Source organism: Poecilia formosa, unplaced genomic scaffold (genome assembly GCF_000485575.1).
Source record: "Poecilia formosa unplaced genomic scaffold, Poecilia_formosa-5.1.2 Scaffold90, whole genome shotgun sequence".
NCBI classification, from domain to species: domain Eukaryota; kingdom Metazoa; phylum Chordata; class Actinopteri; order Cyprinodontiformes; family Poeciliidae; genus Poecilia; species Poecilia formosa.
This window is the reverse complement of record NW_006800029.1, coordinates 54,586-64,958: the sequence shown is the minus strand read 5'-3', so window position 1 is coordinate 64,958 and position 10,373 is coordinate 54,586. Positions and strand designations below refer to the sequence as shown.

The 10,373-nt window shown below is 40.6% G+C and overlaps 1 protein-coding gene across 1 annotated transcript in view; it reads left to right on the top strand.

Moving 5' to 3' along the window:
• LOC103141827 (poly(rC)-binding protein 4-like) overlaps positions 1-10,373 on the top strand; it is a 49,952-nt gene that overhangs the window by 32,498 nt on the left and 7,081 nt on the right. The window contains exons 9-10 of the mRNA XM_007557611.2: positions 6,607-6,678; positions 10,102-10,143. Of these exons, the coding sequence (XP_007557673.1) occupies positions 6,607-6,678; positions 10,102-10,143 (114 nt within the window). The remainder of the gene's footprint in view (positions 1-6,606; positions 6,679-10,101; positions 10,144-10,373) is intronic.

Genomic DNA, 10,373 nt, shown 5'->3' with positions numbered 1-10,373 from the left:
TGGGACCAAGTCACTGTGTTGCAAGTCTCAAGTCTTTGTCCTCAAGTCCAAGTCAAGTCACAAGTCAAGTCAGGCAAAATTCAAGTCAAGCCTCAAGTCGTCAGCTTGGAATTTCTTTTCGAGTTGTTGTTTTTTTTTTTCCATTTTTAAACAACGCTCCAATGCTAAATGACTTAAGAAGAAAGGAGATCAGGCTTTTTCTGTAGCTGCTCCTTTTCTATGGAACAATTTACCTTTCTACATTAGATCTGCCCACTGCTTGGATCATTTTAAATCGCTTTTAAAAACTCATTTTTATTCATTGGCATTTAATTGAAGTAGTGCTTGATACCCTGTTCTTTTTTAGCAATTGATGTTATTGTTGTTTTTGTAAAGCACTTTGGTGCAGGTTTTTACATCTGTTTTTAGAGTGCTATATAAATAAACTTGACTTGATTGCTGTCAGAGGAGGGGGTATTTATGGAAAAATACTAATACAGGAGCAGGATGGGTAGTTTCCCTTATGAATCCACCATCCATCATGTGATGGAACTGGACCCAGTTCATCATTATGATGGGACAGAGACACACTCTCTTCCCTGAGTTCAGGTACAGAACCTGCTTTCTGATCCGGACCCCGCTCACTATCCACCGGCTCCCTGAGCTAACCGGATTTATACAGCATGATTAAACATAGCATGCAGAGAAGCGGTATCACCAACGTAACCCAGAGTTGCTAACACGACGTTAGCTAGCCAGTTGTCTCATAGTAAAAGAAAAGTACCGCTTACCTCTTTGTGCAACTTCAAATGCCGAACAGTTGGAAGTTGTATCTCCACATGAGATCCTGGTCTTGCAGGTTTTGCAAGACCAGGAGACCAACTAGTGCACTTGGAGAACATCCAAACCCCATGAAGACAGAAGAACCCAGGCAACCATTTTATTTAAAAAAAAATGTTTTAATCATATCTAAGGAGAATTTGGATACCAATTAACTAAACAGTCGTGAGTTGAGACTGTGGCAGGAAGCCGGAGTGCCCGGAGAGAAACCTGCAAACAGGANTCTAATACGGGAGCAGGATGGGTAGTTTCCCTTATGAATCCACCATCCATCATGTGATGGAACTGGACCCAGTTCATCTTTATGATGGGACAGAGACAAACTCTCTTCCCTGAGTTCAGGTACAGAACCTGCTTTCTGATCCGGACCCCGCTCACTATCCACCGGCTTCCTGAGCTAACACGGTGCACATTAATGTGGATACGTTTGATTCACCGGATTTATACAGCATGACTAAACATAGCATACAGAGAAGCGGTATCACCAACGTAACCCAGAGTTGCTAACACGACGTTAGCTAGCCAGTTGTCTCATAGTGAAAGCAGAGGCGCAAAAAGTGGGTATGAACGCATTGGAGCGCAGCACCAGAGGGGGCGCCAAAACCCCGTCTGGAGGGGGTGACGCGCCGATTATGTTTTCCCATACACTTCAGCGCCTCACGCTCCTTCACCTCTCGCACATAACGAGGTAAATGTAGCGAGTTTTACACTTCACGTATCGTCGCCTCGGGGAGGGGGGGGGATTTATGTTTTCGCATCCACCTGAATAATGTGCAGTTGCGCCACTGAGTGAAAGAAAAGTACCGCTTACCTCTTTGTGTAACTTCAAATGCCGAACAGTTGGAAGTTGTATCTCCACATGAGATCCTGGTCTTGCAGGTTTTGCATGTCTCACTCAGTTTTTAGTTGGATATTTCATGATTGAAGTACCCAAAAGAAATTACTCACAGGAGCATATCTGCTTTGTACGGTACGGAGCCCTCCAGGGGACTACTACCAGTTTACTATGGCGTGCAAAATATTATCAGAATGATGGTAGAGTTTCCGGAAATGAGTTGTATGACATTTCACTGACTTGATCAGTGTTAACATTTGAAACTACCTTTTGATATGAATGAAATTTAATCACAAAAATGTATTTTTACCATTTGCTTAAAGTTGTTTTGGCCCTAGTGGTCAAAACTACTTTAAGCAAAAGAGAGGGGGGAAGACATGGAGCAAAGGTCAACGAGTCATCTTTTTGGACTCTGGGAGGAAGCCGGAGAACCAGGAGAGAACCAACTAATGCACTTGGAGAACATGCAAACCCCATGAAGACAGAAGAACCCAGGCAACTATTTTATTAAAAAATGTTTTAATCATATCTAAGGAGAATTTGGATATCAATTAACTAAACAGTCGTGAGTTGAGACTGTGGCAGGAAGCCGGAGTGCCCGGAGAGAAACCTGCAAACAGGAGACCTGTCAAATCTTTTTAACTTTTCATCCCATGAATTTAAGTAAGTTAATAAGTTGGCCTGAATCCCCGCAGGTTCAGGACAGTAAAGAAGTTCTTCTCAACGTCTTTAAGTCGGGACGTACTTAAACATGTTCTCAACAAATTTTAAACTGAAATTGTATAATGGGAGATTCATGTCCATATCATGAGTCTCCCAACCTGATTACATTTTACCTGAGTTATCTCTGTTCCAAATTATTGTACTCGTCCCTGGAAGAGTAAAACTCAAAAGACACAGTGACCCTACCGCACAGAGAAGTTCTGGTCGAATCAACGACTCCAGTTTCCTCTGGGAGATCTTCCCCGTCCGGGGATACCTCAAAGTCACTGGTTATAGTGCCCTTCACATGAGTATTCTCTATCGAACCCAGCGAGTGAATCGATGAAGCCAAATATTTCGCTGTCAGTTCAGCGAAAGTTTTGGCTGCTAGGTCAGCCACAGATAAATCTTCCCCAGCCGGGGTAGATTCTTCTGCGACTGTACTCCTGCTCTCAAGATCCATCGGCTTTGAGCAAGCGTCCCCAGCCGGGTCAGCTTGCCCCAGGACAGTGCTGTCGTCCTCAGCGCTGTCTTGTGAGGTCTTAGTCAGGTCTGAAGCTGCTGGTTGTTCGGAACAAACCTCCCCAGCCGGGTCAGTTTGTTCCTGGCTACCAGTTGGTAGACCTTCCCAAAACCAGTCGATCTCTTCATCCTGAGGGACCTGACAGTCACCGTCGTCAGAATCCTTCCCAGGAAAGTAATAGTCACATATCTTTTTGATACCCGAGCTGATGCCGTATCCAACGCCGAGACCAACCGGGATAATCAGGGGAACAAGTACCTTTGAAATGCTAAACATTTTTACGAATTTGTGCAAATTTGGATCATCTAGATCCTGGTTGGTGCACTGAGATTCAAGCTTTAGAACTTCTTTGATCTATTGTGATGTACATGGTGTCATCTATGACCTCATCAGTGAGCTCACTGGACTTCTGGGGCAAGGTTTTTGGTTCTGATCGTTGCTATGGAGATGAAGGTTAATCCCTCAAGTCACAAAGCAGTGATTCAGTTCAAGAGGCATGCAGAGTAATGGGTTTTTAAAATGCAAAAACTTTGTGACTCTAGGGGTCACAAAGAAAAACAAATACTTGCCAGTGGCGTTTCTAGCCCTGTTTTAGGGGTGCTTTAACACCCCTAAAACAGTATCACAGCACCCCTGAATAGGGTTGCCACCCATCCCGTAAAATACAGAGTCGTCTCATATTTGGGTGTGAAATGTGCGTCCCGTATTGAACCGATACATAATTGTCCGATAGACATGCTTATCACACATGGTGTATTGTTAACACTAGGTTTAACAATAATGACCAAAATAAAACACGGGAAATATTAAGGACAGTTAAATTGTCGTGGCGGGAGCTAAAAGGACCCCTGAACTCTATGGACCGATGATGAACGTCACGGTTGCCTAGAGACGGACATAATGCAGCCGCGGTGAGCTGCTATCCACTTGCGTCTTTTTAAAATGTCCCCTACCCGATTCCGTGTTCTTAGAAGCCAGAACGCTTTCAAAAATACAGACGTGAGTGAAAAGACGCGCATTATTTCAGTTAGGATGGATACTGTGTACATAAATACTGTGTACATAGACCTGCAGCCCAGGGGCGGTTCTAGACGGGGGCCAAGAGGGATTCTCAAGACATTATACTAAATAGATGTCTTTTTTAAATATTCAGTGGTAAATATTTTTAAACCTTCACAATTTTATTTTCAATGTATTATTAAAAATAAAAATTATTTTGAATACAAATTAATTTAATAAAATAAAAATTATATTGCTGCACTTTTAGCTGCTGTATCGAGATAGGATCACACTTTCCATCAGCTAGATCAGGTTTTGCAACCTGAATCTCTGGAGACACAAGGGGCTCTTTGGTTCACAATATTAAATGATGAAATATTGCTCTGTTTTTGTTTAATTCTTTTTTAGGTGTCTCATAAAAAACACCGACTACACGGGGCCCTCTAAATTTGGTCTAGAAACCAGCCTCCAAAGAAAACAGGAAAGACCTTTATATATTTTTTTTTTTTTTTAACCAGCTAAAAAGAGGCCAGACTTGTATCATCAGCAACTTTATTCAGAAGGCAATTTGCATTGCAAAATAATTAGGCTTAGTGATTTTTTGCAATGGGCAATTTTAAGTGGCAATGCATGGATAAATGGTGGCATGTTAGGGCATGAAAAGTATTTCTAGTACTGAAGGTCTGGACCTTTGACTATTGAGCAACGATAGCTTGCTGGAGCCGCGGACTCTGTTGAAGTTTTAAATTGTACCTACTCGCTAACATTTGGCTGTGACATATGTAATGTGCCAGTTTGATGCCATGAAGCTTACTGGAAATTGCATGTGCTGCAAACAACCATACCCCTACTGCGAAGAGAGAAGTGCTGAGTTGAACGTAGCGGTCGTTAATGTTAGTTCGATGTTTGGAAGTGTAGCCAACATAGACTGAACGTCTTTGTTCACTTCATCTGCTGCCATGGCAAACTGCAATCCTAAAACAACGCAGAAAATCAACGTCACTGTTCTCAACTCCTCCTTCCGGTTGGGGATTTGCCCAATTGAAATTCAAGCAGAGAAATTGAATTCAATGGGCGAAATCCCAGATGTTGCACTGAAGGGAGATAAGAATCGAGTGGAATTAGGCAATGACCAGGCCGAGTTCTTCCTAAAGTTCCTTGGAGGTGGCACTTGCATCTTGCATGGTCCATTTTTTTTCTTTTTCATCTGTTTTTTTTTTTTTTTAAACTACCCCTGGTGTAAAGACAAGAATCCTATTGAAGGTCACTGGTGGGAGCCTGAGTGGATTTTGCATGTGTAAAATGACTGGAGCTCTAAAGATGCTGTTGTTTGAGAAGGGGCAGATACCCTCAGACCACCTCCCCCCACCCCCCCAGTCCCCTCCTCGTGAAGCGAATCACAAGATTAGCAAGTGAGGCTGGAGGCCTGCCGTCTCCTCTGGCTGTAGCAGCAGCCAGATATTCTGCATAGCTGTCAGCAGTTCTGACACTGTTTGTGCTGCTTCAGACTCGAGTCAATTTACAGAATGGCTCTGTGTTTTTGATATTCCTCATAATAGGCAATAAAATTAAACCCGGGGCATGGCGTCGGTCACCGAGAGGAGGCTTTAATGAAAGCTGTGCCGTGATAAGGATGCATAAATCTGTGAGGGAAATGAAATAGGGTGGGAAAAGGTCTATGGAATGAGTCATAGCCCATAAGCCTGTTACGTGTGTAAAAGTGTCAGAAATGCAGGCTTGAGAGGCTATCGCGGACCAAATTTGATCTGTGGCAACAGCTAAAAATAAACTAAACATTTTAAGCTTCTATTTATTATTCTCACATCATATGTAGTTCTCAAACTTGTGGCTAGTATGCACAGATTTACTTCCACCTACTTGCACTCCAAGCTAAAATATTTGCAGAGCGTTGCAGGCATGACAATGTGGTAACATATACATTGGAGTGCAAAAGTATTTATTCCCCTGAACATCTTCGCTTTTTGTGAAGTTAGATCCAGAAAGCTTAATGTGCTATAATGGGATTTAATGTGACAGACCAAAACAAAGCAGCACACGACTGTGAAGTGGAAGGAAAAACTGTATATGGGTTTCAAAAATAAATGTGCAGAGTTTGTGTTTTTAGTCCCTTTCACCCTGATACCTCAATAGGATCAAAGGCCTTCAGCGGTCACCTGATTGGTAAACAGAGTCCAAAATTAAATCTCAGCGAATTACAGCTGTTTTAGATAATATTGGAGAACATACAGCACAATGAAGACCAAGAAAGTCAGCTGGCAGATCAGGGGAAATCTTTGGAGCAGGTTAAAACTGGGTCAGTTTCTTGAACAACATTACGAGCTTTACATTCTTCACTGAAAAACTATTTAATCCATCATCTGAAAATATTAAACGTACGACACAACTGCAAACTTGACAGGGCAAACTGTCTTCCACCTAAACAAAATAAAGGATATTAACACAGAGAAGCAGCCAAAGCAACCATGTTAACTGCAGAGGAGCTGCAGAAATCCACAGCTCGGGTGGAAGAAAACTGACAGAACAACCATCAGCCATGCAGTCAACTGTTCTGGCCTTAATGGAAGAGCAGCAAGAAAGAAAAAAAAAACTATGTCAACACCTGTTTGCATTTTGCAAAAAAATGAAGCAAAATTCAACATGTGTGAATACTTTAGCATGGCGTTGAAATTTCTTTTTGCCTCCCTCATTTGTTTCCATGTCTTTTTAGGTTTTTGACGCATCAGAATTCGCCCCCCACCCTCTCTATTCAGTCACCCAGGGTGGTCTGGACCTCCAGCAGGTAAGTGGACTGATCCCTGATGTGCAGTCTGTGTAACATGTAATATTCTCCTTAAAGTCTCTTGAATAAACCTGTCTCTGTGGGAGCCAGCTTGTTTCAAGCACTAGTCTTTAAACTCCCCTGTGGAGTGGAGGAATGAGTGTTAGCTCTGTGAGGATCTGAGTGATGATAGAGAGCACGGCTTGTGCTGGAGGTGCACAGAAACGCAGTCCAACACGCGGTATGAGGCATTAAAACCAACAGCTGAGCGCAAAGCTGCAGCTATTGTTCTTGCCTTTCATAGGAGCTATAAGCAGTGCCGAAACCTGATGCCACTGCGCACCACAACCGCAGATCCACCGTGTCTTTTTTTGTCCCGCCAAGCTCTGCACCACAAACATTTCGGCTTTAGGAGTATTCGTCCCATGACAGCAGAGGAAGCTGCCGTTATGTTATCAGCATGGAAAGGGCAGCCTCTGGCTGAGGATAGTAAGATCTAAACATTCAACGCATTAAGTGGGTTTGTAAATTCTACCAATGTTTCATGAATTTACACTGTTTCTGATCTTCCGGATTTAGACGCAGCTCTGATGCATTGATACAGTTCAAGGATGAGCTCTCCTCTCCCATTTATGGCCGTATAGAATGGACTGGTAATAGATTCCAGACTGCTGGCGTCAGACAAAATTGAGTTAAGCTAAGTGCTGTCTGGTAGGGCCATAACTGTAATGAGGGAGGGATATAAAGACACCCCCTTAATTATTCAGATGGATAGATACATCCATAGATCCATATTTTACTTTTCAGCTGTTGGATGGTCTCTTGAGTTTTGAGGCTTCAGCTGTTGTTTTCCACAGTTCACCTTTTATTCAGAAATGTCTACCTAAATGTATTGTTTTGCTTTCTCAGCAACAAAACCTGGCTGCAATCGTTTGTCAATGATCAAGTGCAACTTTAATGCGTATGTAGCAATGTAGCCCTCAGAAGCAGAGTTCATTAAGTAGATCCTGAGACATTATCACCATATAACCACAGACAACTAAGGACGTCGTTCTGCCCTCCCTGAGTGTTTCAAGGTGATTCACTGAAAGAACAACAAAGATCATTTAAATTAAATATGACTTTGTGCACAAATGTTGCAGTATTTTATTATTTAACTATCACAACTTGAGTAGGATGGCTAAAGAAATTTTATTAATGTTTATCAGCAAGATTGCAATTTACCAAAAATTCAAATCACTGCTAACAATTAGCATCGGTGCTGTAATGACAGACATAAAAATCAAAACTGAGCTTGACTGGAATAGGAACTCACAATGGACACCATTATATAATCAATCATCTTACAATAAATGTTTTTGAGAGGTCTCTGTTTAACCTGGCTCAAATACAAGACCAGAAACTTAACATTATTAATTTAGTTGACTGATAAATTCATTGTCTTTGGTCTTGTCAATTGTGGCAGAATTATTTTTGATAAAATTCTGTTCTGCAGTTCTTTTGAGTTGGCACTTTCAGCATCTCTTCTGCATTGACATATTTGTTTTCTCCCGCAGGAATTTTGAAATATTTTGCTTTTATCAACGAAAGATTATTTTCTCAGTAATGTGCAACATTTTGCTGCCCCTAAACAAAGACATTTCTAAGGAGTTTTTGTATTACTCTCAGTCAGTAGCGGATGAAGCCAAACACACAGTGAATCTACTGTTTCAGCTGCTTTTCCACCATTTCATCCAGCTGTTGTCCTTGGCCTTACCTAGTGCGGCTTTATCTGATTGAGTGAACAACCTGCATCATGTGCCAAAAACCACTCCAGATTCCAGATTTATCCTGCTCTTTGGAAAAGCACTTTGGATTTCTTTTATGGAGTTTTAATCACAATATGCAGCAAACTTTGAGCAGAATTGTCTCACTGAGCTCCGAGGCAACTTTTTGACCTTGGTACTTTTCTTGTAATGTTGAAGACAAGCTGAATCAGAACAGAAAGTTATGTGATTTCCTTGACGTTCATGGAAAATGTTAGGTTTTGTTCATGTCATAGCTTTGTTGCTATGACATGAACAGTCAGTGTTCAGCCATTTCCTGTTCATTTGTTTAATAAGACTAGAACCTGCATTGATAAAACACATGCTACGCATATTGCGTAATGTATTTTTTTTTTCAATAAATATTTAAAACCATATCGACGGTAATCTTTTTGTAAAGTTATGCTGGTTTCAAAAAGATAACTGGCAATTTAGTGTTGCAAGTTATCAAAACCAGGAAAACACATAATGATAATCATGGTTAGCATAGCACAACTAAACATTATTAGTGTTAGGACACACTACCTGCAGTTCAGTACACATATGATTTTGGTCCATTTACATTAGAAGAACGAAGAGCAAACTATAAAGCAAAAGCTTGAGTTTCACTCCAGAAGAGTGGGATTTGTATGTTGGACATGAATCAATTTTAAAGATTTCTTTCTTCTATAATACATTGAAAATGCACACAGTAATCAATGGGACCCTGTCAGCTTCACCAAGTGTGAAATATTTATGCTTTTGGGTGTTTATTAATATACTAGACTCTTCATTGCTATAAGGACAGTTATGTTTGTGTAGCACAAAGCTCTGAAAAATGTAATAATCTTAATATTCTGTCCATTTGCCTGACATTGTGTTATCACATAGTTCATTGCAAATAACCATTTCCTTTATTTTAATATGGATTTCAGCAAAACAGGTGGGAAAAAATTATTTATTACTTCAGGTTAGGTAATTGGAGTTAAACCATGGTGAAAAAAATACATTTGGATATATATATTTTTTTTTTTTTGTTTCAACCCATTGTTGCAGTGATGGTACATTACTGTAGGTTATTATTATTGTATGTAATATTTGACATTTAAGGTGCATTTATTTTATAACATAGTCGTTAAATGGATCAAAAGAGTGTTTTCCTGCAACAATATATTTTTTCAAGGCCACCATAAAACCTTCATTGTTGGAATAAGCTCTGGACCCAGTATAGAAATGTTTCTATTCATATGTGTAGATTGTCCAGGAAAACAGAAAACTGCAGACAGAGCAGTTCTTAATAAAACTTTAATAAGCTATTTTTAATGCTGCTGGCAACACAACTCAAATACTATTGACCTCTGTCATGGCAACGGCTCTGAAAAATACACAGAAAGGACATTTCCACACTGGGTCAAACAAAAGCTAACAGTTGTGTCTGAATCAATCAATGAGAACAAGAATGAATTTATACTTTAGATTTATCCAATGACTGTTTCTTTTTAGTGGAAATGCGGCCATCTGTTTCTTTCTCTGCTCTATGTTATTTAGCAAAAACAGCTTGTATTCACAGTGAAGCACTTTCATTAGGAAGCTGCAAATTTATTGCCTGTGTGACGTTTTTACTGCTACAATTTAACTAATGCAGAATGCTCTGTTACAGGCCTACACCTTGCAAAATCAATATGGCATTCCACATTCAGAGGTATGGCTGCTTCTAGGAGGATTGTGATTTAACTAGACATGGGCCAGTTATGATAGCAAGTTATACAGAGGTTTTAAAATGTTGCGTTTCAAAGCTGCTCCTATTGTCCTATTATTGCTGCATATTTAGGTCCTTTGATTGAGATGTTAAGGTACTGGAGGACATGCTGTAGAGTACTGCAATGCTGACCCTCAGTTCTCTGTTGGTGGTCAGCAAACTGAAGAAACTTA